This window comes from Kockovaella imperatae (genome assembly GCF_002102565.1).
Source record: "Kockovaella imperatae strain NRRL Y-17943 chromosome Unknown BD324scaffold_3, whole genome shotgun sequence".
Taxonomy (NCBI): Eukaryota; Fungi; Basidiomycota; class Tremellomycetes; order Tremellales; family Cuniculitremaceae; genus Kockovaella; species Kockovaella imperatae.
In genome coordinates this window covers 591700-616039 of record NW_019028943.1, presented here as the reverse complement: position 1 = coordinate 616039, position 24340 = coordinate 591700, and the positions used below count along the sequence as shown (strand labels likewise).

Here is a 24340-nt window from a genome sequence, read left to right as displayed (position 1 = left end):
TACTGAGGAGAACGAGGAGCAGATGTATGCTCGTGAAGCATGCATGGCCAATAGCTCTCCTAAATTGACTTGTCCCCAACCCATATCGCTTCTGCGCCGCCCGCCACTTGCCGCCTTTGCCACCGGTACGCGACCAACCAAGCCAAAAGCATTCCCCCTTTCATCCTATATTTGTCCCCCATCGACAACTAGTATAATCACAAGCTTATCATGCCTCCCAAGTCTAAGAAGACCAAGGCAGAGGAAGCTGCCGATTTTCTGTCAAGCCTTGACAATCTAGATGCCCCGCCCGCCGGTATCGAAACAGCCCCATCAACCTCTGCCCCAATCGCTGCGGGAGAGCTCCCAAGGGCATCGACTGACTCTGCCCGACCCAAAAGCATCAAATCCAGTACAGATCTTTCCAACTCGGTAGATTTGGGTCGAAGCAAGACCGCGACTCCGCCTCCTCCCGTTGTAGAAGCTGAGAATGACGAGGCGAATGAAGCTTTAGCGTTCCTCCAAGCTCAAATCAACACCAAACGTGCTCCTCTTTCTGCCCCTAAACCATCGGCACCTCGAGCAGCTACACCTCAATCCAGCTCCGCTACGGCTGCTGCTCCCAGTTCGAGCTCCAGCGCTACTTTGGCGAGCGCACCTGTCAACGTTCCCACGGCCAGTGCTGCTTCGGGTGCAAGCAGTGGATGGGGAAGTTCATGGTGGTCTAGTGCGACGTCGGCCCTGCAGAATGCTCAGAAAATCGCGGATGAAGGATACAAGAGGGTCAGGACGGAGGGTGTCGCGGGAGTGTCTGAGCAGCTCAAGGGTGTTGATCTGAACAAGTTGAGACAAGGGGCAGAAGAGAGATTGGGAGGGATCGTCAAGGGCGTGGATCTCGAGAAGCTGCGTGAGTGACCTCATTCTTCTCGACCTATAGACTGCTAAAGGTTCTACATTTATACAGGAGAGGACCTTCTGAAGCACACCTCGTCCACTCTGACAACGATCCTCGACACCGTGGCACCACCGATTGCGGCTCATGAGACCCTCGAGCTATGGCTCGCACACCCAATGTCAGGATACGCCGGCGTCGAAGGCGTAGTCTATCGAGCCTGGACCAAAATCCTCGAGCAGACGGAGTCTGGAGAATTGATCGTCATGTGGTCTGCGGAAGATCCAGCTCAGGAGGACATGGAAAGAAACATGAACCCTGTCGAAGGGTTTGAAACCGGTTGGAAGAGGCAGAATGAGCAGATTGTCAAGGTTCGCGAGAGGGAAGAAGAGAATCCTCAGGGCAGAGCCAGAGCGAATCGTAAGTTGATTGCAGACAGAGTGTCTCGTCGCTCACTGTCGATATCTCGCCAGCTTCCGTACCTGTCACTACTGTTCCCATCTTCCTTCATCTTCAGCCTGTTCTCGCCCCGCTCTCTATACCTGAACCGCCTATCCTCCTGTCCCAGAGCAAATCTGAGCCTGGTTCAGCGCCCACTCCGCCCAAACACCTATACTTCCTCATGACGCTTCAAGACCCTTCACACTCCCTCCGCTTCACGACCGTCTCGCAACCCGCTCCAGCCGATTGGCTCGATGTCGAATACGAGAAGAGTGACTGGGTGGAGGAGAGACTGGTCGAAGTGCTCAGGAACGGAGTGGAGATCATCGCTCAAGATGTGAGTCTAGCATGATGCGGATGATCCTGGCTCTACACATGCTGACAAGCTCCTGTGCAGTACGTTGCAACGAGAATGGGCATGAAGCCATCGATCGCGACACCCGCGACGCCTACCGAACCAAAGGAAACAAGTGCGGCTCCTGCAGAGACATCCCAGGAAGACAAGAAGGCTTAGGGCAGCTGCCAAGGGCTCAAGACGTTCACTTATTTGTAAATAGACAGCGGTCTCCTGGTTTGCATCGTTTGTGATCATCCGTCAACATCTACATGAACACTCGGAACAGTGTGCTCGTTCAAGATACGATGCAACCAGCTCAGGTGACAAATCCACCCTGGCCTTTATTCCTCCATGTACCTAACCCCTCCCTTCAGATATCGCAACTGCGCTTGGTCAGCATCTGCAAACGAGTCCTTAAGACGACTCACGAAGAATTGCTTAAAATCGTCCAAAATCCAAGGTACAACGACAAGACTGACAAAATCAGAAGCACGTAAGAGTCGAGCTTTGAGCTCGTTGAAAGATCTATCGGATAGCGATGAATAGTTTTGAGTGCAGGGACCCAGGGCGCATGATAGGTGGTCGCCTTGCACAAAGTCAACACGATGCTGTTTTGATCTCTGTCAAAAACAAGACTCACTGATGACCTGAATATGGGCACAAAAGCTGTACAGCAGATCTACGTAGCGATCTGGCGATTCGACCCTGCGGTAGTGTCAGTACTCACAGATGTCAGGGGTTACAACTCACGCCTTATTGTTGGCAATCTTGTCCATTGTCTTGGAGAGCTTGTTGCCCCATGACATGCCAGTCTGAAGACGGCAGTCAGCACGATCTTGCCCGTTCAGGCACAATGTCTGTACTCACACCCGATTTTTTGCCCTTCCAAGCGCCAACGACCACACCATTTTTACTCAAAAGCTTGTGTCCGGCGTCCATTTCCTCTTCAAGCGCGTCAAAGGCTCCGCAAAGCTCATCTGCCATCGCACTCATGGACCTGCTGACGCTAGGATCACCCACCCCCTCCGTACCATCCGGTGGTGTAAAGTCTCGGGGTCCATCTAATAAGATCAAGCCCGTCCGAGAGATAATACCAATGTTGATGATGAGACTTTCCATAATTCTCACTTTGGCTTCCTGACCTGCAATCTTTGGTGGGCCCAAAGCCTTGACGCCGGAAGCCGTCTTTGGCCAAATGGCAGGTTTCCACACGGCGGAAGAGATATGTATCTTGGCCGTGAGGTAGGATCCAGAGCTGCTTGGGTCCATGGACCGCTGCAAAAGACGCAAGAGGTGGAAGGGACGATGTACGAGATCTTTGGGCTGGCTTTCTGGCAATGGTGACATGAGAGCGCCGGAGGCAGAAATGACAGAGGATGGCGGAGGGTTGAGTGAGCGTCCCACAGACCTGAGAGACATGGGTGACGCAGAAGGTGGTGGGACCAATGAATTTGAATCGAATCGGGATGTGTCTGAACCAGTCTTATCCCCATGGTTCAGGCTCGCGATGGATGGCTTGTGTTGCGAGCTAAAAGACGCTTGGTGCCTGATTGTGGCAGTGGGCAGCGGTGGTATCTCCTCCGGACCCACACGTCCAGGTTGTGAGCGCGTACGTAGGCGGGTGGGGAGTAAGGACGAGAGTCCGGAGGATTGTCGGTCAGAGGGTACACGGGTGGGGAAGGCTGAAGTCCCACTGAATGCTGACAGTCCCTCGCTGGATGCTTGCTGCAAGTTCTGCGCCGATGCTGGTGGATCAGCGATACCTTTTTGTCGCCGTTGCGAGATCGTTCCCAAGGCTGTAGAAGGGCTAACGAGCATGGAGCTTCTTCCCAGACTCGCCTGTCGCGCATGGATCTTCGGCTGACCATCCACCCAATGACTCATTGGTGGTGGCAAAGGCGGCAGTGGTCGATCAGTATCCACTACCCCAGACGATCGCCGGGGCGACGATTGACTTGTCTCGCTCGTGCTCATTCTCGATGAACTGGCGATTTGTGGAGTCTTGTCCAGGATTTCCATGTCTTCCTCTCCCTCCGAGATTTGCAAATCCAATTCTGACTCCAAGCCGACAGATGGGCGCGAGACCTTACGCCTGCTACCTCTACTGCGTGTCGACGACGCGGGTGACATGATATCTGGACTTTGTTGGGAAGATTGCGGAGATTCGCGCGATAGGCTTTGCGAAGTGCTCCGTGGAGTTCCAAAAGGCGCTTGGCCCTGAGCGCCACCAGCTGCCATTGAAAGGTCTTGCCGGTGGAAGCCTGAATCTGTCGGTCGTCGACCAGATGCGAATGGCGAAGCGAGCTCGTTATGAGCGGAATCATGGCGAACGGTGTCCTCGTTAGTGTTCAAAGATAGTGCACCGAGATCACGTGCCGTCACATCGATGGACGGTCTCGGAGTTCTCTCCCCAGCTTGAGAAGCTTCAAATGGGGGAGTTTTGGGGACGAGTGTTGATGTAGACATGGATGGATTGGTCGACGATAAGACAGACGTTGCGGGTGGCGTGTTGTCTACTGCTTCATCTCGGTTTTCATACGAGATCAACAACTGTATGCGAGCGACGTACGCGTCATGCTGCGAGCTTGTCAGAGAGTGTGCGTTGTAACACTCACAATTCCTTTGAGCGTGCGGCCTTCCTCTTCAGTCTTGCCGGAAGTGTTTCTGCGCTTTCGCCCTTCTTCTTTACCCGGTTCCACTCCAACACGCTCCATGACGTTCTTCAGACGGGCGACAGCCTCTCTGTACGCATCAAGAGCGCCTAGGACGTCATTATTCTTGTCCATTTCCACTGCACGTTGTGCGAGATCCAGGGCAGATTGTAATAGATGACGAGAAGGCGTGCGAGACGACTTGGAATGGGTTGAGCGAAGCGGAGATGAGGGTGAGGGATTTGAGGACAAGGTTGAAGGTCCAGCGGATGATTCGGCCTCGACCAGGTGTGCTGGAGAGAGAAGAGAAGTAGAACGAGGAGGAGGAGTTGCGGATTGTCGATGAGAGGAAGCTCGAGGGGAATGTGAGCCAGTGCTCCCGGACCTCGATGGTGTTGAAGGCTCCTGAGGAGCTCCAGTCGGTAGCGCAGGGAGCGCGCTGGTTGGCGGCGGGAGGGTCGGTGGTGGAGCTTGTCCAGAGGTATTCCGACGAAAGGCTTGGATCGGGATTCGGGAAGCTCTTGGAGCCTGACTTTGGTGAGATGGGGGCGGAGGAGGCGGCGCAGAAGCTTCAACGCGTGCACTAGTAAGTACACAGTCTCGACTTGACCGCAAGATGATACACTCACGAGGAGGACCAGGTGGGCCGTGGGTAACGGGAGATTGGCCAAACACACTACCGCTGAGCATCTGACTTGTCCGCACATCTGACCGCCTGTTATTGTCGTTGGCTCCCCAATTCATGACCATACCCAAGAAGTCAGAATCTGGCTTGGCAGCTTCACCAGAGGCATGGTGGCTATCGAAAGACGAGTAAGCTGTTGTTTGGGTAAGGTCGATGGAAGTCTGTGCTGTGGAGGAGGCAACGGAATGTTGAGCGCGATTTGAGCTGGATGATCCTAACGAGAGGTCTGTGAAGAGAGCAAGAAGGTGTCAGCAGCCAAGCCTTTTCCAACGAGAGCTTCATTGATGTGAGAGGAAAGATGGCATAGAGATCGTGTAGCGAAATCGCCAGCCAACACAATTCGGTAGTTATGGGATGCGAAGGACGAAAAACACATACCTGCGCCGTAAGTCTCTGGCACCTGTCCTGCACCTTCGCTCTCACTTCTCTGCCTTTGTACGTGAACGTCGTTCATCGTGTCAGAGACTGAACGGAGCCTGCGAGGAGTCCAATCAACCGTAGGTGGTCGAAAATATGGTTAATGTTGACCCAAGCGACCTTCTGGTGTGTCCCCCGCCGCGACACAGCGACTGCGACGTGTCCAGACCCAGAACTAGCACCAAGAGGTGGGGTGATTCATTGTCCACGAAGCGACATGGTCTCACAGGGAGAAGAGATGCACTGTCCAGAGGGTCAGGTAGGCCGGACAACAAGGAGATGTATGTTCGGATCCGCGTCGGTGGTTCTGCCGTTGTCCGAAGGGCAGCAGTTGTAGTTCTCACGACACTGGCGGAAGGTCCTTTGACGCAGGATTAAGCAAGGTTAACAGCCGTCTCCGCAATGTGCGGTTAGAGTTATGGCGAGTTCTCGACGCCTATTGGGCAATCTTGAGATGTAATGACAGAAGTAGCGATGATCAAGACCGAAAGCGGCGGGACTGAGCGATCGACTAAAATACATAAACATTTTAATTAACCATCCGAACGATCATCTGCATCATCATCATTCAACTACGGGAACAGGGATGCATAAAAACACATTAATAGAAGCAAGGGGGGACAGATCCAGAACGGCATACGTCAGATTCGCTATATCATCTCCATACTTTGAAAGCAACTGTCGGTCCCCAACAGTCAATTTCGCCATGCGGAATCCAAGGGATCCATCCCAGCTTGGAAACCCGCCACACCATCATTTCCACCTACGCCGTACATTACCAGTCACCTCATGAGGGAGGTGCTCGAGGAGTGAACTGCATTAGCAGATCATCCTTAGGGAAGATACTGGTCAGAACGTGAGCTGGAAGTCCTCCATTAAAAATACCACAAGACTCACCCCGCAATGACCTGAATCTCATCACTATCTGGTGTACGCTCGTGTTTCCAGTCCATTAGAATACTGGCTGTGCCAAGTGTAGCAACCAAGTGCATGTTGGCATAGGCTCCACCGATACACTGGATCACTCCATCAACGACTGTCTTTCATGGCGGAAAGCGTATACCGGGGTTCTCACCTTGTGTGGTCCACTCCCAAATACGATGAAGTTTTGAGGCTTGCTCTCCGCTAATGGCTCGGAGCCATCCTCGTTCTTCAGCCATCGGTCTGGATTGAAGGAATCTGGCTCCGGATAACATGTCTCGTCATGCAGCGAGTTCCAGAATACGGGTATGAGCATGGTTCCCTTGGGAACGGTGTAATCTTTAGTGATTGGGAATTTCTTGGTGGTCATGTATGGCACCTGTGGAGGGTTATCAGACAGATCGTTTCACCCTAAATATCTACCCACCATGATGACGGACGGTCTCAGCCTCATGACTTCTTTGATCGTAGCCTGAGTGTAGACCATGTCGTCCAAGAGATCCAATGTCAAAGGAGCATCCACATCATTTCCTCTGACGCGGTATTGTTCCTCCCGGATCTTTGCCAAGACTTCGGGGTGATCGGCAACAAGCTGGAAAGCATACACGATGGCCGAGCTCATAGCGTCCTGACTCGCAAAGAGGAAACTGAGGACGACCATACCGATCTCGTGATCCGAATACTCTCGACTAAGCAGCTTGGCCTCTTCGCCGTCTCCGTTCGCACCCCGACGTGATTGAATCATAGCCTTGGTCCATTCGTCCAATAAGCATTCGGATTGAGCGTTAGGGTCTTCCATGCGAATCTTTGAAGCGGCTGAAGCAGCTCGAAGGTACTTCATAACGAGCTCTCGAGCCTTGATCGCGTTGTAGACTTTGGTTCCTGGGAAGGCGAAAGGAAAGTTCACCAGCTCCAGAGCAAGCGTGATGAGCCAGTACTTGTCATTGATCTCTTGCTTCTGAGCTTGAGTCAAATACGGTCCGAGGAACACGGACAAGGAAGTTTCCATGTTGAGGTCTCGCATCTTCCGCATGTATGGGTGAGCAGGCGATGGGTCCGACATCCACTTATTGAAATAGTCATGGTAGATGCGCTCCTGAACGGGGAGGTACATGCTGTCGCGGGTTGTCAGCAATCGATTCAAATCGCAAATGCTCCAGGTGCCCACCTGAGTGCCTTTCTGGTGAACAAGACGTTCAAGGACTTTCGGTAATCCGCGTGAGGTTTGCCGTGCAAGAACACCCAATTCTCCGGAAGCAACACTTTCTTAGCAGCGTGCACGAGACAAGGCTCGGCATAGGTGGGCGAGTTGAGAATCTTTCTAGCCATGTCATTGGATGATCCTAGGACGATAAAACTTGGACGGGCATTAGCTGGAAGCTGGAAGCTCTAAAACCCACATATTGAATACGGAAACGGCACTCAGAGCTCCCGAATACCACTGTTTCTTGTATTTGACCAACGAAGGGTGTAAAGAGTCGGTGAATTTGCCAATGACGGGGATTGTCCATTTGTCACCGGGCAAGTTGCCCTTTTTGGCCCTGTACACGGCCTGCTCGAGGACAAGAAGAGAAATGATGAGCGTGAAGATGGTAGCGGCGAGCGTACGGCTGAGAAATGAGGTCGTCAGCACTAGTCGCCCATGATTATATATATATGCACTGAAGCGAGTGACTCACTTGTCGAAGGAGATGTTGAAACGCGTCTTGCTCAGAGACTCCAGTCCCCAGACTCCACCATTACGAAAATGGAGAGAGGTGGGGAGAGGGATCATCTGAGAGACATGGCCCATTCGCTCCATTTTGGGTATCAACTGAAAGTCCGGAGATGATCAATGGCTTGCAACAGAAACTTCCTACGCTCTGATCAGCGATCTGTCTGGAGAGTCACGAGGGTTTTGCCCGTGTGCTCAGCGCGGCGCTGAAGGCGAGCTCCTGCGCAGCCTTCACAGGCCTGAACGATGGCCAGTAGGATAGACTTACACGATGTCCGAAGTCTCCCAATGGGTACGGGAAAGTTCGTCTCCGAGTCTCCGATCAAGATACCTTGGCAGCACGCTCAAATGCAGACGGCCGTCTCCCACAGGATTCTGTCAACAAAAAAAGAAGAGTCCAGGGGACGATCGATCGAGTGGTTCAACGAGCACCGAGGCTGGCGCGAGGTGCAAAAGAATACTCAGGACAGCAATCGGTACGCAGCTCCTCCTTCCTGCTCGACGATGTGGTGGGATCGATATGGTATAAGAGTGTTCAATTGATCAGACCACTCTCACTCACACTCTCCCCCGGTCGAACCAGCCTCAAAAAGCTCTTTCTCCGCTCGGCCCCCAGAATTTTTTTTCTTTTGGGTGGGCCGAAAATAATGAAATCACGTGATGCTATTGATGGCGGCGACGGCGACAGCGACGGCGGCTGGCCAGTTGCCCTCGTAATAAATTTCAACTCATGCCTGACGAGACTCGGATAAGCTAAGGCAAGCGGTTAGCGAGCACGGCTAGCAGCATAAGACTTAGAACATGTCCCAACCACAGGAGTTGATTCTCTCAGCTTGTGCAGAGGCATCATCATCGTCTTCCAGGCCTGGAACCACCGGTCAGCCCTCGATATACCTGCACGACTTATCGACTTGTACACAGGCGGCTTCGTTGAAACCGTCTGTGAGTGCTATCCATTCACTCGGATGTATACAGTCAAAGAACGGAATTGGTGGTGGAGTCCTGGCTCTACAGGAAGGTAAAGCCATCGTGAACGTATGGACCTGGCAAAAGGTGAGCAGACCAGGTACTACATTGTAACTAAACTTTTTCCGATAGGATCAACTGCAACTCAAACTGCACATGCCTGAAAAATTGAGCTGCTTTACCGTGTCTCCAAACGGTTGCTGGGCCGCTGGAGGGTCCTCCTCTGGTCACATGTATCTTTGGGAGGTGTGTCTGCAGGCCGACGCAGGCGTTCAGAATGTATCGCTGATCACCGCTCTTTTCCAGATCTCCTCTGGTTCACTGCATTCCTCCTTCACAGTTCATTACCGACAAATCACCTCATTGACATTTACGCCTGATTCTCGTCTCCTCCTGAGCTCTTCTCTCGACGCATCGTCCCATGTCTTCCTCGTTTCGCAACTTGTCGATCCATCTCTCCCTCTGCCGAAACCGTACGGCTCCTTTTCCGACCATACTCTTCCTGTCCTCTCCGTATGTGTTTCGCGATCCAGCTCAGTAGCCGGCGGACGAGCTTTTACATGCTCGGAGGACGGCACAGTCAAGCTCTGGGACTTGTATCCTCCTTTCACCCTCTTGTCGACATTCGCCTTGCCAGCTGGCTCTACACCCGTCCAAGTGGTGGTCGACCCCATGGAGAGATTTTTTTACGTTGCGGCAAATATCGAGAGTAGAGGACAAGCCTGGCACGTCCCATTATACAAGCACAAGGAGGATGCTAGGTCTGATAACAATGTTGAGGCTGTTGGCGGAGGCGGATTCGGAGAGCCACCTGTCAAGCTCGGGCCCTTAATATTCGAGAGCAAGTGAGCAGCTGGATTGTAAAAACTCGGGATCCGTCTGATAACTCGTCCAGATCAGCGTTCACTTCGATGACCCTTTCCATCTCTGCAAGCCATCTTCTGGTCGGTACAGACTCAGGCGAAGTATCCATCCTCAGTATTCCCTCTCATCAACTCGTCCGAACACTCAACCTCTCGGGACCCGTCACTCACCTCTCGACCATGCTCAGACCGCCCGATCTTGGCGTTTCGAATCCTGACAGGTGGACTCCTCTCGAAGTGAAGGCGTTTGAAAGACTTCGAGTGGGCAAGTCGAATCGGGAAGCGCAAGACGTCGTCATGGCCCTGGGACCCAGTACGAAGCACGAACTCCTGACTTCGCTGCGACCTCCTCGCGCTCGAGGATCAATGGCAAGGGGGTCCGGTGATGTCCATATTCAGAAGACGAATGAGCATCTCGCCGAGATTCTCGACGAGAATAAACGGTTGAGAGCTTCATTGGATAAGGCGGTCAAGATCAATGACAAGATGTGGAAGGGAGTTGTGGATCTTCACTTGATGAATGAATAGTCATTTGTGTCATCACAAGCATCTTATCCAGTATCAGTACAGTCGATACCATCATGATGACATCGGTATCATCCAGTAAACTATCCGGTACCGTAGTCAAGAATCGGCATGAGGCACGATGAATCACATTGGCTCGCCATCGACGTCGTCTTCTCCCATGGCTTCTCCATCGAGATCCTCCATCGCCTCGCCGTCTAGATCCTCGTCCATTGCTTCTCCGTCCACATCTTCCTCTTCCATTGGCTCACCATCCAGCTCCATGTCCTCTCCATCTAGTTGTTCGGCAGTAGCGTTGCCGCCGTCCTCGAGTGTCGACTCGGCAGGCGCTGCGACAGCGGACAGAGGTTTAAACGATGATTTAAAGCCGGACGTTTTAAAACCCCCTCGTGACCCCTCACTGTCGTCTTTAGCCTTCTTCTCTTGTTGCTCCTGGTGCTCCGCTTCATCTGTCTTCCCCGCCCCATTCAACGTTCGATCGCCGAGGAACAGTTCGCGAAGACTCTCGCTGACTTCGCCAGTGAAGACAATCCTAAGCTTTCGTCAGACCAAACATCATCAAATGCCGCAAAAATCGACCCACCATCGATCCCAAATTTCAAGGACAGTCAAGACTTGTGTCTTGAACACATCCGCACTGATGATGCCCGAGTACGCCCTCAAGCTCTTTTCCACGTCCGAGAGATGAGCAAAGACCTTGGGAAGTCGCTGTTCAAAAGCTAGACGATACTTCCAGACATTGGGCAGAGGTGATGCCTGAAGAGTGAGCTTGAGCCAGAGTCGATGGCATGCTGTCAGTCAACCGACTTACTGAATTGTGCAAGATGTCAGACACTAGATGAAGCCGAGCAATTTTTCTTGGAACTGGCGTATCGTCTATCCTCAGGCTTTGACAAATGATATCCGCGACCTGTCAAGGTCAGTCCTAATTTCCCAATCCCTGTAGCCTACCTCGTCGGCCGCTTCGGCATGCTTGACTGCAAACTCCATAGCACGCCCGATTTCCGCTCTCTTGCCACTCATCATCCGTAACATCGCCTCGTATCTCTTCCTAGCGAGTTTTCCGACTTTGGTCTTGCCTATTCTCTCTCTCTCCGAATCCTCTGCAGAATCAGACGAGTACATGGATGCGTAACCCTTAGATGACCGATCAGCAGTGGCCCCTGTCAGAAGCAGATCTCGTCTACACACTTCATCCACGAAATCATCCGGTGGAGGAGTCGGGATCCGGTAAGATGAACTCAATAAAGACCGATAGAGGTGATAGTCGGGCAGCTAGACGGTCGTTCAGTTATCGGATCGAGGGCGCCAAAATTTGCCTGCTTACATCAGAGTTGAAGAAGAAGTTGAATTTTTCGTTGTCTTTCTCCTTGGTCTTCAAGACCTGTTCGAAGCCTTTGCCGTGATGTCTGACTTTGGCAGCAACAGCCCTGATGAACTTATCCGTCTCTACAGGTACCTTTTTGAGCCACTTTTCCCTCGAGCTGAGTTTCTTTGGCGGAGGTGATCGCGATCGCGAATGCGAACGGGAGCGAGAACGTGAGGAGTATGACTCTGAGCGATTGTGCCGAGACTCGTTTCGTCTTGGAGACGGCGATCTGGGACCGGATGGGGATTGGCGACGTTTGGATCGAGGCGGAGGAGAAGGAGATATGGAGTAAGAAGGTGACCGAGCCTTGTGCCGCGATGAGCTGGGTTCCGGGGATCGTCCTCTGCTGGATCCGAGATCTTTTCGGCTTGCATCAGTAAAGGGAGAGTCGAAGCACTTAAGTATACTGACCATAGATGGCCCGAGTAGGTACTGGGACAGGCTTGGACCATCCAACCCTGATGACGCTTCCACCCCAGTCCAACCCGTCTAGTTCATTTACTGCAGTCTCGGCGTCTTTCCGTTTCATATACGCCACAAAACCCTGTAGGCCTGGTTTAGCCCATCGAGAAGAGGTGACCACTCCGCCGATGGATGAGTCAATATCGCCTCGAGCTTCGACACTTGGTCAGTCGAGTCTCGCCCTCTGTCTATACACTTACGCCACATGATCTTGACGGTTCCGACGGGTCCAATCTTTGCGAAGAACAGACCTAGGGTCTCTTCTGTGACATTTGACGGGAGATTGCCCTACGCACTTGGTCAAGCCATGTTCTATATCCCGGAATCCGACACTCTCACCACAAATAGATTTGTAGACTACGACAAATCGTCAGCACGGTCACACTGACTGTCAAGACTAAAACTCCTCCCACCTCGGCCTCGCCTATGGGTCGACCACCACTGGTACCTTCCCAAGCTGCCGTGTTGACACTCGATCAGCATACCGGAAGACATGAACACGTGGAGCCTAGCTGCAGACCTGCAAGGGCCGTAACGGAAGATCCCTCCACTAGCATCGGGTCATCAGTACTGTGTCACGCAATTTTGAATGCACGAACTCTTTGCTTTCTTCCCTAAGCGCTGTTCCCGGACAGCTTGATTGCTAGACATATATCAGGTATCACTCAGGTGTCATGCCTCACGATTTGATCTCTTCCAAGAAGCTATCCATTGCTCGTTTGCCCTTTGGTTTTGGGCCGGCGGAGGGAGGCGGGGAAGGAGCTTTGAACATGGCTCGTGGAGTGGGCTGAGATGAGACTCAGCGTGTGTGACACGAGGGGAAAAAATAGGTGATACTGACCCGTGCGTATCCCATCGCTGCTGGCCCTTTCGGCGGTCCAGAAGGTCCAGAGGGAGGTTGGGCCATGGAAGGTCCGCGGGGAGGTTCATAAGGTGTCGCATTTCCTGCGCCTTGCGAAGCGTCAATGTAGTGCTGTGGACACAATGGTACAGAGACACACCTCCAGCTCTCACGAACCCTCCTCGTACACCTCCTATAAATCCTCTCACACCGCTCGTTCCGAAGGACGAACCAGGCTTCTCGAAGGCATCCTCAAACTCAGCCAAAGCGAGTGCCGCTGCTCTAATCATAGAGGTTCAGCTCGAATCTCCTATGCGGTGATAAGTATACCACTGACTTCTCCTCTTCTATCCTCTTCTTCTCTTCAGCTTCTTTCTCCAGATCCTTTTTGCTCTTCTTCGTATTACCAACCGTGAATACATTTCGTTTAAGGTCAGTCAATTCAAGCTGTTTCTATTAACGCCAGCATCCGTCCGCGTCAGCTGGGCGGCGTGTATCGGCGAGAAGAGATACTGTATCAACTCACTTTCGGAACCTCGTCGTCCGAATCATCTCCCCTGAATTGAGAGAGATCCAGTCTCCGCGACATGTCTTCAACACAGCGTCTCCTCCGCCGAGTCTCGAATTCCAAAGACACACAAGAAGGAAGGCATTTCGGCTGCTGCAGCTGCGACAATCCGACGGAACCAAATTTCATAGAGATCTACACCCACCCGTCTCCACGTTCACCATTGGAACCTTGGAGTGAGTGTACTTTACGCTTCGGTGTTCAACTTCGGGCGCTGCTACACAAGGAACTTTTACCGCCGTCTCTGGCTTCTTCAAACGACTTGGATTCCGGTCCTCTGTCAACACCAACGGTGTCCCATCGCCCAAAATGTCGAAAGTCGACTCCTATGCCTCTGTCAAGGTAGACTTGCCCGAGCGTTGTTCGTGAAGCTTCGAGAGAGCTGACTCAAATCTGCCAGAGCTTGCATGCCTCGTTACCACCCTTCTCTCCTCTCATTTCGGTCGACATGCTCCCATACATCGCTCTGATCTGCATATCCGCGTTTTTCGTCCTCACTTTCACATTCTCAACGTGAGTTTGCTACAAATTGACCATCCTCGAGAATACCCTTCACCATTTGGGTACGCAGGTTGAAGTATCGTTTCTTATCTATCCCTTTCGCTCGTCATGATAAGGTCAAGCTGACCCCCGTTTTATTCGAACGCAGTCTGCCAAAGTCACGGAATCCGTTACCTGAACTTGGGACTGGTTTGCTTGCTTCTGGACTCGCTGGAATAGGCATCGTTGCCTTGTTTTGTACCGTTGGCGTCTACGTCTAGGCCGTATTTCGTGAAGTCTACAGGGGCACGGCAGAGCATGGACGAGGATTCCTGACTTGAAGGATTTAGACCGTCGTCTTGGGATGAAGCACGGACAGCACTTAGGGGATTGGATGCCAGCCTGGTCTCCTAAGTCACATGCTTTCATCTCGTTCTGCTATGCATGATGCAGCGCAAATTGTTGATTGTGTCGGGAAGAGTTTCGCTACTGCTCGATGTCCCCTCAAGATGCTCAGTAGACCTTTGAGCCAGTCTCACGAAGACTTGCATGCGGAACCCGGTACATCGCCGCCACACAACTGAAATCCAGAAAGCAGTCAATTGATGCAATTGATCTCTTGTTTCATTCGATCTTCATTCCACCAGGATAGGTCTTGACATCTGTCTACCATGTCAGGCACAAACTTCAATCCAAAAGACAGGACACTCTTGGCAGTCATCGGAGACGAGGTGAGAATCTTGCGTTTGGTCTTTTCCCCTCCCTCCACAAGAGGACCTAGCTGAGCCGGTTGGGTTCAAGAGCTATCGCTGACGCTTCTCGCACCGACGTTTAGGACTCCGTGACTGGTCTACTCTTAGCTGGTATCGGAAACATTGATAAGCAGAGTCAGAACAAGAACTTTTTGATCGTCGACGGGAGTGAGTGAGGGTCGAACCATATCATTCGCAAGGGCTATTGTCTGTCACCAGCCCATCACCATGCGACACCACCACCAACCTACATCGTCTCTAGCCTCGTGCTCTGGTATACTCAAGCTGACCGCCTCTTCATGATCAGAAACTCAGACTAGCGTCATCGAATCTGCCTTCCAGGACTTTACAGAGAGAAAAGACATTGCCATTTTACTCATCAACCAGCATGTGAGTGACGCCCTGCTCTTCCTTTGTCTGGCCTGGGCCGAGCCATGCCAAAGAGAGACCCATTAGATATCGTAGTGTAGCTGATGAATGCTGATCAGATCGCTGAACGCATACGCCCCTCTGTTGACCGATATCAGGCGGCCTTCCCTGCTGTTCTGGAAATTCCAAGCAAAGAGCACCCTTATGGTATGTACCCGGTACCATCAACAATCCAACGACTCTGCTGACCACACCTGTAGACCCGTCCAAAGACTCTGTCCTTAAGCGCGTGCAGAAGCTGAGAGGAGACTAGAGCGTCTGCACAGCTAGGCATCGTTCCTGCCAGAAGATTCTGCATCAGGGTGCCGTGCCAATAGATACTTTTGTACAACAATTTGATCCGTAATGCAGCATGATGTACAGTGCCGTGTCGTCAACGCGAGTCTAGGGGAGAGCAATCTCTTTCTTCTGTTGCCCCTCCCTCTTCATAACTTCTCTATATCTTCCAACTGTTGAACTTCCTTCTTCAGATCCTCCTCTTTCCGCCTCAAAGTCTTGACTTGCCCCTCCATAGCTTTACAAGCCACTTCCAGTTGGACCGTGCTTCCCACCAAGTCCTGCCACCGACCCTCCAGACGAGTGAGGTGCGTTCCTGTATCCTCTTGGAAGACTCTTCTACTCCTGTTTACTTCCGTCACTTTCTCCTTGAGCGCCTCGAGGGTTGATTGGAGTTCAGTCAGTTGAGAGTTGAGTTGATAGTTGCGAATCAACCATGCGTTCGGACCGTAGGTGGAGAGAAGATCGGCATTCTCAATCCTGTTGGGGAGATTCAGCGACGAGTGACTCGGCGACTTTGATAAGGCATAAAGGTTGCAGTTCAACTCACCTAACAGCCATATGCCCCTCTCCTATCCTTCCTCTCCGCTCCGCCTCTACGAGCTCATCTATACTAGACCCCTCTGTGACTTGCGGAACACCGTACTTTGACGTATCGATTCCCCTTATGGGGTTCGTCGCATATCCATCCAGTAATTCGGACAGGGATTCAGATTTCTATGTGACAACGAGTGAGCTAATCTCTCGACAACCGTCACACGAGGTGCAGCTCACCGCGAAGATCTTTACTTCCGCCGGTAACCTGGGATCATCAAGCGAGATTTGTGGTGTGTTCCGAAGCTCTGCTTCAATCAAAGCCTGAGCAGAGCTCTTTGCACCTAGAGGAGCGTCAGATTGACTGAACGGGATGGGGGATGCATGAGGTCATGTGCTGAGCTCTCTGAATGACATTCGAGGCAACACTGCCACCTAGCAACACTCACCTGGTGCCTCTAACTGCTTGTCAAAGTATGGCAGTGCGTCAATGTTCGAGGACGCCATGATATGTCCGTATAGGTCGATTCCTCGAAGCAAGCAGCAGCAGCAGCAGCAGCAGCTGTACCAGCTACAAAAACACTGAGTCTGCCGGCCGGACGGCGTTATTCGGCGATATGAACCCATACAAACGTGATGTGGCACTCTCGGTTAACTACTGGATGGGTCACGGGGCATTCGGGTCATTCGGAGCCCCCTAACCCTCTCTGCAATCGTTTATCAATTATAGACACGAAGCAAGAGAGCCTCCCTTGTAAAGCGTATCGACCTGGCAGAGTCAAAAACATAGAGCAGGTCTGGATCCGCTTGAGAGTGTGTCCAGAGCAGAGCTGTTGCTTGGCGTGATGAGCAGCCCAACACCTATTCTTGGGGAGGACAAGAAGCGAGTGGTAAGTGGACAAAACAATCGAGCGTGTCAAGAGGAATCTGCCCAGTGCATGCGGCGAGGGAGAGATAGGGATTTCTGGGCGAAGACATCATAGGAGTATCCGCTCATCATACTCTCGGAATGACGCGGGACTTCCTGAGCTTACGGTCGCTAATCGGTCTCCAGTGCTACTTTTTCGATTCGGATATTGGCAATTATCACTATGGACCAGGTGGGTGTCGCCTGAATGCACGGGACGGGAATCTTAGCTACGTGCCGACTGCGACCGTCCACACTTGCTTTATGGTGGTGAATTCCGGCTGACGGGAAGACTAGGCCATCCCATGAAACCTACCAGGATCAGAATGTGCCACTCGCTGGTGATGAATTACGGCTTGTACAAGAAGATGGAGATATTTGTGGGTCTCCTGCGCGAGTGACTATCTGCCCGTATGCTGATGATACCTGACATAGCGAGCCAAACCAGCTACGAAGCGTGAAATGTCCCAATTCCACACCGATGAATATGTCGACTTCTTACATCGCATCACGCCGGATAACGCCAATCAATTCGCGAAAGAGCAGGTGAAATGTGAATCCACTCTCCCATCTTTTTCATTTGGCACGGGAAATCACTGACGCACGGCAGACAACGTCGGAGATGATTGTCCAATCTTTGATGGGTTGTTCGAGTATTGTTCCATCTCTGCTGGAGGATCTATGGGTGAGATTGCATCAGGGGTCTTCTTGAAGATCAGTGCTGAACAAACTGTTGTCAGAGGGCGCAGCGAGATTGTCCAGGGATAAATGCGACATTGCCATCAACTGGGCTGGAGGTTTACACCATGCCAAGAAGGCAGAGGCGAGCGGGTTCTGCTATGTCAATGGTGGGCTTCTCCTTGTGACTATGAGGCATTACTGATACCTGCCAAAGACATCGTTCTGGGAATTCTGGAGCTATTACGGTCAGTTTGGTGGCCCTTCGTTTCGTCGACCAGCTGACATGATTTAGGTATCACAAACGAGTCCTGTATATCGACATTGATGTTCATCATGGAGATGGAGTGGAAGAGGCTTTCTATCTCACCGACAGAGTTATGACGGCGAGTTTCCACAAGTATGGAGAATTCTTCCCAGGGACAGGAGAGATCCGGGATAATGGCATAGGCAAGGGCAAGGGGTGAGCCGCCGTATATCATTTGGTTGGCTGTGAAGCTAACGTGTCGAAGGTACGCTGTGAATGTACCTCTGAGGGATGGGATAAATGATGAGAACTACAAGAACATATTCGAGCCCGTAAGTCAGCTTTCCGAGCAAGGTCGATTCAAGGCCACCGGGGATACTCATCCGTCCCTTTCAGGTCATTCGTCGGATCATTGAGTGGTATCAGCCTGGCGCGATTGTGCTTCAATGCGGATCAGATTCCCTATCGGGAGATCGTATAGGTTCTTTCAACCTGTCCATGAGGGGTCACGCGGAATGTGTCAAATTCGTCAAATCGTTCAATCTACCATTACTCTTACTTGGAGGAGGAGGCTACACAGTCAAATCCGTATCTAGGACATGGGCGTATGAGACAGGTTTGGCCGCAGGTGTGGAGCTAGGTGGAGGTGAGTTTAGTCGCTTCTGCACCATGTCGCTAACCGCGTCCGAAGCCATACCGCATAATGAGTATTACGAGTACTATGGACCAGATTACGAGCTGGACGTCAGACCGTCCAACATGACAGATCACAATTCGCCAGAGTACCTGGACAAATTGAGAGAGGTGGTATTTGAGATCTTGAGGGATAAGAATGCGGCGCCGAGTGTTCAGATGCAGGGTGAGTCGGTAGTTCTCGTGCTTCATTGAGACTTTGCTGACATTCCGAGCAGAGATACCAAAGCTCGCGCACGACGATGAGGATGAGAATGAGGACGAAGACAAGGAGGATAAGGACGACAGGAAACCGAGTGAGTTGGACCGTGGTTCCTCAAATTCCACCGTGTTGAGCCCGATCTGCAGCGAGATTATGGGACAAGTCCAAAGTCGCCGACACATCCCTGTCTGATTCCGAGGACGAAGGGTCAGGTGGAAGAAGACATAGACAGTCACATAAGGAGCAGGGATCTAAGCGGAAACTGTCGAACTCTACCCCAGTGGATGGCAAGGAAGCCAAGAAGAGCAATGATCGAGAAGAGCCGGTCGCTGGGCAGACGACGTCAAGTGGTCCAGCATCTGGATCGGCGGCAACTGCTCCGGCGACGACTGCGCCGAGTACGAACGCGGAGAGTGGCACTGTCCCGGCGGCTCCGACAGGTCGATCAGATGCCATGGACTTGGATTCATAGTCGCGACAGAGTGAGTCTGAGCTCTGAGGCGAGATTTGACTTGCTGTTTGGTTCTTCCCGTCCACCCTGTTTGGCTCAGTAATATTCACCATCATTACCACATTGCATGTATTTGTCATTTCGTATACATTCTGAGACGATTTTTGTATGGCGATTTACTAGTTCTCCCCTTTGAACAACTCCCGCTCAGAGCTTACTCTTGGCGTCCTGCTTGGCCTTGTTGGCCTCTACTTTGGCATCGGCAGCAGCTTCATTGACGGTCTGCTTGACGTAGTCCGCCGCGCCCTTGACTTGGTTCTTGGTGGGTGTGTTGGCGTCTGAGCGGGAGTTTCGTGGTTCAGCGAGGATCTTATGTAGGAAGACATCGGCCACACAAAGGACACTCACCGACTTTGGCTTTGGCTTGGTCAGCTCTCACGCCGACGGTCTCTTTGACGCTATCAGCGGCGTTCTGAGCTCCTTCGAGTCCACTAGCGAGGGTCTGTCCGACTTTCTTGTTGACCTGAGGAGAAAGGGGCAAAGGGTGTGTCAGCAAGGTCATTGAGGCGAGGGGAGTGGATGAGGCATTTGGAGGCATGAAGAGGTGCAAGATGGAAGCACATGTAAGATTTGACGACGTGATGGACATATCGAGATGGACGATAAGGAAAAGACGTATTCTACATACCGCGTCGGCAGTCTCTTTGACACTGTCGGTCAAGCTCTTCGACCTGACAGCAGAGGTTGAGATGGCCCGGAGTTGAAGAGTCCTGAGAGGAGCAGTGGAAGCTCGAGTGAATCGTGCGAGGGACATGCTAAATTGAGTCGATTGATGGGTTTTGTCAAAAGTCAGATCAAGAGGTGCAGCTGTAAAGAAGTGAGGTTCAGAGTTTGAACAGTCCCAGCGTGTTCGTCGACCGGGACAGGTCAGTACCCGGGATCAAAAGCAGAGGGAAGATGGTGTGAGTGACGTCATTTTGGGTTCTTCAACGGTTTCTTTCCGAGTTTTCCTAATCCCCCCGTCTGATCTCATCAATCTGACCCCCTAATCTCATTAACCCATTTTTCTAATTGAAAAGCAAACGTGTCATCGAGCGGCGGCAAGACCCTTTTCCCAAAAGATCACCTCACTCACCTCACTCGAATCAAATCCAAATACCTACCCTCTCACTATCCATCTCTATCTCTATCTCTCTGTCCCATACTTTGACCACCAACCTCGGCAAACAGCATCATGACATTCTTCGACTCGGCCCTCGCGCCGTTCACTATGAAGGGGTTCTACCTATTGACGTGGGGAACTTCTCTAGGTGCCAACGTCTGGAACAGCGTGGTGAGTACGGATGAGGGAATCGAGAAAAAAAAGAACGCGAAGAGATCAAGAGACCCATCTCAATGGTCGAGATGATGGCCCCTGGGAGATGGACGTGTGACTATGTCTCTGGAAGCTCTTGAAAGAGCCAGTCCCGAATCTGCTAGCATTCATCGCCTCTCACACTGGCCTCATGACTCTTCCATCAAGACTACTTATTGACGTTCCTCTAGGCCCTCCTGCGATCTTACAAGACACTCCCGCGACAAATCTTTGGAACGCTTCAAGCTCGATTGACCCCTTTATACTTTTCGTTCCAGACATTGACCACTTCAACCTTGCTCCTGACGCATCTATGGTTCCACCCTGGTCTCATCTCATCTCCCCGAGTCCCTCCTCATTGGACATCGTGTGAAGAAGGTCATCAAGGATTGTTCATCGTCGGTTCTCTGACCGCAAACTTGATCAACTGGATCATTGTTGGACCATGGACCACCAGCGTCATGTTTGAGAGACATAGATTGGAGAGATTGGAGGGCAAGGAGTATGATGCTGAAAACGTGAGTGCAACTGTCGGACAAGATGCCAGAGGGCAGATCGAGCGGAACAGAGCGCACCGTCCAGAGAGACAAGGTGCTTCTCTTGTCCGTCCTATGAGCCTCGTGATCTGTCTACCTTCCGTGATTGCCTGGATCATCTCCCCGACTCCCTGTTATCCTGCCTGCTTTCTCGAACCACCACTGACCATCACCTCAGCCCTCAGAAGCAATGACCCGCGTTAACAAGCGATTCTCGACCCTCCACGGTATCTCCAGCGCCCTTGACTTCACTGCCACAGCCTGCATCGTCGGACTCGGTCTCTTCATCAGCATGTAAGCGATGCCCGGGCGAGCGAGCTAGTCATGAATATGGCGCGTGGTGGACGGTAGGCAGGCATGTAGTGGGCAGCGACCCCGCGCAGAAGACCAAGTATGAATGAATGTAACACTGGTTCTCGACGCGATTGTCCATACATGGTCTCTGTCTCTCTCTCTCTCGCAATGTCCTGAATACACAAGATACACATTATTAAATGGCACTCAGGTCTACAAGTCTATTGGTAACCTCCGTATCCCGTCTGATAGGTCGGAGGTTGAGGTAAGACACCTCGGCCATATTGTGTCGGTGACAAGAGTTGCGCAGGGTACGTCTGATGAACTTGTTGGACAGCCTGCACAGGTTGAACCTGTTGAATCTGTGGGACCTGCTGAACCTGCTGAACGGGCACCGTCTGATACGTGTGTGCTTGGACTGGCGTTTGCTGAGCGTCCACTGGAGCATAAGGGTTCGAAGAACCTCCAAGGAGACTCTGACGAATGTGTGCGTCTACGCCGGCAGCATGAGCTTGACTTTTGAGGTCAGCGATGCTGCACTCACATGGATCATGGTATGCTATCTGCATCGTCCTTGACGCCTCGCCAGACTCCCCAATTCTGGACATGCTCCCGCCGCCGCCCAACGTAGTCCCGTTCAAGGTCGAGTTGCCAACATGCGTATCCATGGACGGACGGCCAAAAGCTTCCGACTCAAGATCATCCTCAGGTGCCGTCCGGGAGTATCCGTAGGATTCGTATCCTGATCTCAGGGCTGTCTTGGGATCATCGACCTCTTTCTCAGCGTATGGATCCTCCACAATGGTCGCTTCTTCGTCATCGCGGCGTCGAGCGAGGCGCTCATGAACGTTGACATTTGAGATACCGGACTCAGGCGGGACAAACCTGGGTTCGTCTCGGCGTTCGCGACGCCATTCAACCAGGGTCAGGATGAGAAGAACGAGCCAAGAGACTGGGGGTCAGGTGTCAGCTGGTTCACCATTAGCATTTTGTTCAGCTCTCACTGAACGAGAGCCTGAGACACTGTCAGTAAAGTACACAAGAACTGGGATTGCTCACTCACCACTCAAAGATCCCTGACGCCTTCTTTGTCTGACACCATTGGCCAAGATTGGTGGTGTACTCATCACCGAGATCGTGATGAGGGTCATCCTCTGGATTCTTGCATCCTTTCGATGTCCAAGCTGGTGACGTGGGGTCAGCCTGATAGGTCGACGTGATGGGGGGGGGGGGGGGGGCTCCATGACTCACCGGATACGGTGACGATGAATGCAGCTATGAGCATCAACAGTGCTCCGAAAGCGTGTATGATGAGCCGTGTCCTGGGCGCCGATAAGAACCCGTTGGCGGATTTGAGCTTGTCCCATCTGTGATGGCGACTGTCAACGCCGCGGGAGAGACAGATCAGAAAGGGTGCCGGGACCTACCGATCATATACTGTAGGGACGATGAACAGGGCAACACTGAGTAGAATGGCGACTAGAAGGAGAAACAAGGTGAAAGCTGTGCCTCCAGCTGCGGTACAGTGATCAGCGCTATGCTCATCCCTTGCAGATGAAGGTCCATCACTTACACACGGCGAACCACGTCGCTTGGAAATTTGCCACTGCCCCAGTCATACAGATGGCGAGAAAGGTGAAGAATATCTGAACATGGTGTAAGTGGATATTCAGCGAGCGACAAGGCATGGATCGATTGGCATCGATCGATGCGAAGGAGTGAGTGTAGATATAGAGAGGTTTTTTTGGACTTACCGCTGCGCAATGTAAGACGAGGTGGAATCGAGGCAGTGAAGGCTAATGGGCGAACGGGACTTGGGTCAGCTCAACATTCATTCAGGGATCGTGATGGTTGTTTCCCCGCTTCCGCTCCTCTGCAGCCGAGTAAGCAAGGCTTAGCGGGATAAGGCAAGGCATAGTGGTTGGCCTCGCCCATGCCCATGGGTCAGGTATTCCCACATCGGCATCTCATAGCTCCATAGCTGATAGCTTGCGTGTCACCATCGTGATCACTCACCTCTTCTAGATTTGGCCCTTCGTTGAAAGGGTTCGCCCCCCATCTCGATTGACTATTCGGTAACACCTTGGCTTCTTTATTGAATTTGAACGCCTTGGTCAGCTTGCCACCCGGTAATGTCGCCATGGACGGCGATGAAGGCATCTTGGCCCGTAGTGAGCGTAGTCGATCCATCGTGCTGGAAGTGACAGTAAGCTCAGGCTAGGTTTGGGGCGGCGGGGGACTGTTTTGTTGATCTGGACGTTCAGGCCAATGTCGCGGTATGAAGTATGATGGAGCAGTCGTTATTGACAATGTTTCGAATGACGTTGGGAGTGTAGCTAGTGGTCGAAAGCAGGATGGCGCAAGGAATGCGGTGAAAAAAGGGGGCCAAGACGGGGGGCAACTACAACGAAAGGCACAGGACTGCGTTGATCCAACCCCGTTGTAGTGGGTTTCAAAGTCGAGCAGATCACTGATGGCACTGTCGTAGGGATTACTCTCCAATAGCAAAGGCGATGATATCGATGCGTATATGCTTGATTATATGACTGATATACTCGGTGAGGTCAGAGTGAGTTGGTGATAAGCTGAGAGAGACAAAGCACACCACAAGCTGTCGATTGATCTTCTCCCGCCCAGGCCCAAAAAACAGTCGCCACTGTAATTTCCATATTGGGTAATTTCCGGAGATACCTCGCACCCATCAAGCGCTAAGGACAGCCACCCCTCGCGGGTGTAACATTCTGAAGTGGTGTGTACTGACTATAACAGATGTGAATGCAAAATATCGTTTGATACATCTCTTTCGACTGCTTATCATCGTGAATGAGACCCAACACACACACACACACAAAATAAAAAGCAGAAACAATGAATCC

The 24340-nt window shown here is 52.0% G+C and overlaps 12 protein-coding genes across 12 annotated transcripts; 6 read left to right on the top strand and 6 right to left on the bottom strand.

The window, feature by feature from the left end:
• The first annotated feature begins 157 nt into the window (after positions 1 to 157).
• Positions 158 to 1902, top strand: BD324DRAFT_618411 (maintenance of telomere capping protein 1). Its single transcript, XM_022015026.1, has 4 exons — positions 158 to 886; positions 944 to 1291; positions 1345 to 1649; positions 1710 to 1902. The coding sequence occupies exons 1-4, from the start codon at positions 211 to 213 to the stop codon at positions 1824 to 1826; spliced, it is 1446 nt and encodes a 481-aa protein (XP_021872929.1). The 5' UTR covers positions 158 to 210; the 3' UTR covers positions 1827 to 1902.
• BD324DRAFT_679568 (hypothetical protein) lies at positions 1903 to 5889 on the bottom strand. Its single transcript, XM_022019047.1, has 7 exons — positions 5364 to 5889; positions 4265 to 5211; positions 2517 to 4226; positions 2400 to 2461; positions 2290 to 2354; positions 2078 to 2235; positions 1903 to 2032 (listed from the first exon to the last, which is right to left on the bottom strand). The coding sequence occupies exons 1-7, from the start codon at positions 5437 to 5439 to the stop codon at positions 1991 to 1993; spliced, it is 3060 nt and encodes a 1019-aa protein (XP_021872928.1). The 5' UTR covers positions 5440 to 5889; the 3' UTR covers positions 1903 to 1990.
• A 300-nt stretch (positions 5890 to 6189) lies between these two features.
• On the bottom strand, positions 6190 to 8097 carry BD324DRAFT_576873 (putative C-22 sterol desaturase; the record flags this gene model as incomplete). The annotated part of the gene is made up of 7 exons (XM_022013221.1): positions 6190 to 6247; positions 6300 to 6418; positions 6478 to 6702; positions 6751 to 7438; positions 7492 to 7680; positions 7724 to 7933; positions 8003 to 8097. 7 exons carry the CDS (start codon positions 8095 to 8097, stop codon positions 6190 to 6192), a joined length of 1584 nt encoding a protein of 527 aa, XP_021872927.1.
• Positions 8098 to 8838: 741 nt separating this feature from the next.
• On the top strand, positions 8839 to 10394 carry BD324DRAFT_679566 (WD40-repeat-containing domain protein; the record flags this gene model as incomplete). The annotated part of the gene is made up of 5 exons (XM_022019046.1): positions 8839 to 8979; positions 9013 to 9090; positions 9136 to 9249; positions 9310 to 9848; positions 9899 to 10394. The coding sequence occupies 5 exons, from the start codon at positions 8839 to 8841 to the stop codon at positions 10392 to 10394; spliced, it is 1368 nt and encodes a 455-aa protein (XP_021872926.1).
• BD324DRAFT_618400 (hypothetical protein) lies at positions 10394 to 13691 on the bottom strand. Its single transcript, XM_022015025.1, has 17 exons — positions 13590 to 13691; positions 13401 to 13516; positions 13224 to 13345; positions 13064 to 13173; positions 12906 to 13009; positions 12822 to 12865; positions 12743 to 12772; positions 12636 to 12679; positions 12562 to 12579; positions 12423 to 12510; positions 12172 to 12375; positions 11719 to 12119; positions 11583 to 11666; positions 11343 to 11528; positions 11203 to 11301; positions 10975 to 11147; positions 10394 to 10923 (listed from the first exon to the last, which is right to left on the bottom strand). Exons 1-17 carry the CDS (start codon positions 13650 to 13652, stop codon positions 10518 to 10520), a joined length of 2292 nt encoding a protein of 763 aa, XP_021872925.1. The 5' UTR covers positions 13653 to 13691; the 3' UTR covers positions 10394 to 10517.
• Positions 13692 to 13711: 20 nt separating this feature from the next.
• Positions 13712 to 14574, top strand: BD324DRAFT_679564 (hypothetical protein). Its single transcript, XM_022019045.1, has 3 exons — positions 13712 to 13973; positions 14032 to 14144; positions 14281 to 14574. Exons 1-3 carry the CDS (start codon positions 13941 to 13943, stop codon positions 14390 to 14392), a joined length of 258 nt encoding a protein of 85 aa, XP_021872924.1. The 5' UTR covers positions 13712 to 13940; the 3' UTR covers positions 14393 to 14574.
• On the top strand, positions 14573 to 15657 carry BD324DRAFT_618392 (V-type ATPase F subunit). The gene is made up of 5 exons (XM_022015024.1): positions 14573 to 14842; positions 14947 to 15031; positions 15171 to 15253; positions 15352 to 15439; positions 15493 to 15657. The coding sequence occupies exons 1-5, from the start codon at positions 14783 to 14785 to the stop codon at positions 15543 to 15545; spliced, it is 369 nt and encodes a 122-aa protein (XP_021872923.1). The 5' UTR covers positions 14573 to 14782; the 3' UTR covers positions 15546 to 15657.
• BD324DRAFT_618387 (Pre-mRNA-splicing factor SPF27) lies at positions 15658 to 16717 on the bottom strand. The gene is made up of 4 exons (XM_022015023.1): positions 16552 to 16717; positions 16343 to 16446; positions 16119 to 16285; positions 15658 to 16048 (listed from the first exon to the last, which is right to left on the bottom strand). Exons 1-4 carry the CDS (start codon positions 16607 to 16609, stop codon positions 15718 to 15720), a joined length of 660 nt encoding a protein of 219 aa, XP_021872922.1. The 5' UTR covers positions 16610 to 16717; the 3' UTR covers positions 15658 to 15717.
• BD324DRAFT_618380 (hypothetical protein) lies at positions 16588 to 19414 on the top strand. Its single transcript, XM_022015022.1, has 14 exons — positions 16588 to 16992; positions 17157 to 17202; positions 17307 to 17389; positions 17445 to 17562; positions 17620 to 17694; positions 17750 to 17857; positions 17905 to 17935; positions 17983 to 18150; positions 18200 to 18266; positions 18331 to 18580; positions 18626 to 18793; positions 18846 to 18923; positions 18976 to 19311; positions 19353 to 19414. The coding sequence occupies exons 1-13, from the start codon at positions 16948 to 16950 to the stop codon at positions 19299 to 19301; spliced, it is 1563 nt and encodes a 520-aa protein (XP_021872921.1). The 5' UTR covers positions 16588 to 16947; the 3' UTR covers positions 19302 to 19311; positions 19353 to 19414.
• On the bottom strand, positions 19415 to 20190 carry BD324DRAFT_618378 (hypothetical protein). The gene is made up of 3 exons (XM_022015021.1): positions 19969 to 20190; positions 19689 to 19803; positions 19415 to 19618 (listed from the first exon to the last, which is right to left on the bottom strand). The coding sequence occupies exons 1-3, from the start codon at positions 20092 to 20094 to the stop codon at positions 19488 to 19490; spliced, it is 372 nt and encodes a 123-aa protein (XP_021872920.1). The 5' UTR covers positions 20095 to 20190; the 3' UTR covers positions 19415 to 19487.
• Positions 20191 to 21584, top strand: BD324DRAFT_618376 (hypothetical protein). The gene is made up of 3 exons (XM_022015020.1): positions 20191 to 20613; positions 20826 to 21152; positions 21349 to 21584. Exons 1-3 carry the CDS (start codon positions 20515 to 20517, stop codon positions 21466 to 21468), a joined length of 546 nt encoding a protein of 181 aa, XP_021872919.1. The 5' UTR covers positions 20191 to 20514; the 3' UTR covers positions 21469 to 21584.
• Positions 21585 to 24067, bottom strand: BD324DRAFT_618365 (hypothetical protein). The gene is made up of 8 exons (XM_022015019.1): positions 23481 to 24067; positions 23219 to 23260; positions 23038 to 23110; positions 22892 to 22979; positions 22716 to 22831; positions 22528 to 22648; positions 22469 to 22479; positions 21585 to 22416 (listed from the first exon to the last, which is right to left on the bottom strand). The coding sequence occupies exons 1-8, from the start codon at positions 23652 to 23654 to the stop codon at positions 21686 to 21688; spliced, it is 1356 nt and encodes a 451-aa protein (XP_021872918.1). The 5' UTR covers positions 23655 to 24067; the 3' UTR covers positions 21585 to 21685.
• Between the last annotated feature and the right edge of the window lie 273 nt (positions 24068 to 24340).

What these genes read in the sequence shown, in the direction of transcription:
- BD324DRAFT_618380 (XM_022015022.1), top strand. Translation starts at nt 16,948, where the DNA reads ATGAGCAGCCCAACACCTATTCTTGGGGAGGACAAGAAGCGAGTG. An exon ending in GGGAGGACAAGAAGCGAGTG is followed by an intron (nt 16,993 to 17,156) that starts GTAAGTGGACAA and finishes ATCGGTCTCCAG; the next exon opens with TGCTACTTTTTCGATTCGGA. An exon ending in TAAGGACGACAGGAAACCGA is followed by an intron (nt 18,924 to 18,975) that starts GTGAGTTGGACC and finishes CCCGATCTGCAG; the next exon opens with CGAGATTATGGGACAAGTCC.
- BD324DRAFT_618378 (XM_022015021.1), bottom strand. Translation starts at nt 20,094, where the DNA reads ATGTCCCTCGCACGATTCACTCGAGCTTCCACTGCTCCTCTCAGGACT. An exon ending in TCAAAGAGACTGCCGACGCG is followed by an intron (nt 19,804 to 19,968) that starts GTATGTAGAATA and finishes CTTTCTCCTCAG; the next exon opens with GTCAACAAGAAAGTCGGACA. An exon ending in CCAAGCCAAAGCCAAAGTCG is followed by an intron (nt 19,619 to 19,688) that starts GTGAGTGTCCTT and finishes ACTCCCGCTCAG; the next exon opens with ACGCCAACACACCCACCAAG.
- BD324DRAFT_618411 (XM_022015026.1), top strand. Translation starts at nt 211, where the DNA reads ATGCCTCCCAAGTCTAAGAAGACCAAGGCAGAGGAAGCTGCCGATTTT. An exon ending in CGTGGATCTCGAGAAGCTGC is followed by an intron (nt 887 to 943) that starts GTGAGTGACCTC and finishes ACATTTATACAG; the next exon opens with GAGAGGACCTTCTGAAGCAC. An exon ending in TGGAGATCATCGCTCAAGAT is followed by an intron (nt 1,650 to 1,709) that starts GTGAGTCTAGCA and finishes GCTCCTGTGCAG; the next exon opens with TACGTTGCAACGAGAATGGG.
- BD324DRAFT_618400 (XM_022015025.1), bottom strand. Translation starts at nt 13,652, where the DNA reads ATGTCGCGGAGACTGGATCTCTCTCAATTCAGGGGAGATGATTCGGAC. An exon ending in AGGGTTCGTGAGAGCTGGAG is followed by an intron (nt 13,174 to 13,223) that starts GTGTGTCTCTGT and finishes ACGCTTCGCAAG; the next exon opens with GCGCAGGAAATGCGACACCT. An exon ending in CAGCGATGGGATACGCACGG is followed by an intron (nt 13,010 to 13,063) that starts GTCAGTATCACC and finishes GTCTCATCTCAG; the next exon opens with CCCACTCCACGAGCCATGTT.
- BD324DRAFT_679568 (XM_022019047.1), bottom strand. Translation starts at nt 5,439, where the DNA reads ATGAACGACGTTCACGTACAAAGGCAGAGAAGTGAGAGCGAAGGTGCA. An exon ending in GCCGCACGCTCAAAGGAATT is followed by an intron (nt 4,227 to 4,264) that starts GTGAGTGTTACA and finishes ACAAGCTCGCAG; the next exon opens with CATGACGCGTACGTCGCTCG. An exon ending in GGAAGGGCAAAAAATCGGGT is followed by an intron (nt 2,462 to 2,516) that starts GTGAGTACAGAC and finishes TGCCGTCTTCAG; the next exon opens with ACTGGCATGTCATGGGGCAA.
- BD324DRAFT_618392 (XM_022015024.1), top strand. Translation starts at nt 14,783, where the DNA reads ATGTCAGGCACAAACTTCAATCCAAAAGACAGGACACTCTTGGCAGTC. An exon ending in TGGCAGTCATCGGAGACGAG is followed by an intron (nt 14,843 to 14,946) that starts GTGAGAATCTTG and finishes ACCGACGTTTAG; the next exon opens with GACTCCGTGACTGGTCTACT. An exon ending in CTTTTTGATCGTCGACGGGA is followed by an intron (nt 15,032 to 15,170) that starts GTGAGTGAGGGT and finishes CTTCATGATCAG; the next exon opens with AAACTCAGACTAGCGTCATC.
- BD324DRAFT_618387 (XM_022015023.1), bottom strand. Translation starts at nt 16,609, where the DNA reads ATGGCGTCCTCGAACATTGACGCACTGCCATACTTTGACAAGCAGTTA. An exon ending in CAAGCAGTTAGAGGCACCAG is followed by an intron (nt 16,447 to 16,551) that starts GTGAGTGTTGCT and finishes ACGCTCCTCTAG; the next exon opens with GTGCAAAGAGCTCTGCTCAG. An exon ending in GAGGGGCATATGGCTGTTAG is followed by an intron (nt 16,049 to 16,118) that starts GTGAGTTGAACT and finishes TCTCCCCAACAG; the next exon opens with GATTGAGAATGCCGATCTTC.
- BD324DRAFT_618365 (XM_022015019.1), bottom strand. Translation starts at nt 23,654, where the DNA reads ATGGATCGACTACGCTCACTACGGGCCAAGATGCCTTCATCGCCGTCC. An exon ending in TCGTCTTACATTGCGCAGCG is followed by an intron (nt 23,111 to 23,218) that starts GTAAGTCCAAAA and finishes CACCATGTTCAG; the next exon opens with ATATTCTTCACCTTTCTCGC. An exon ending in GTCCCTACAGTATATGATCG is followed by an intron (nt 22,832 to 22,891) that starts GTAGGTCCCGGC and finishes TCGCCATCACAG; the next exon opens with ATGGGACAAGCTCAAATCCG.
- BD324DRAFT_679564 (XM_022019045.1), top strand. Translation starts at nt 13,941, where the DNA reads ATGTCGAAAGTCGACTCCTATGCCTCTGTCAAG. An exon ending in ACTCCTATGCCTCTGTCAAG is followed by an intron (nt 13,974 to 14,031) that starts GTAGACTTGCCC and finishes CAAATCTGCCAG; the next exon opens with AGCTTGCATGCCTCGTTACC. An exon ending in CTCACTTTCACATTCTCAAC is followed by an intron (nt 14,145 to 14,280) that starts GTGAGTTTGCTA and finishes ATTCGAACGCAG; the next exon opens with TCTGCCAAAGTCACGGAATC.
- BD324DRAFT_618376 (XM_022015020.1), top strand. Translation starts at nt 20,515, where the DNA reads ATGACATTCTTCGACTCGGCCCTCGCGCCGTTCACTATGAAGGGGTTC. An exon ending in CCAACGTCTGGAACAGCGTG is followed by an intron (nt 20,614 to 20,825) that starts GTGAGTACGGAT and finishes ACGTTCCTCTAG; the next exon opens with GCCCTCCTGCGATCTTACAA. An exon ending in AGGAGTATGATGCTGAAAAC is followed by an intron (nt 21,153 to 21,348) that starts GTGAGTGCAACT and finishes CCATCACCTCAG; the next exon opens with CCCTCAGAAGCAATGACCCG.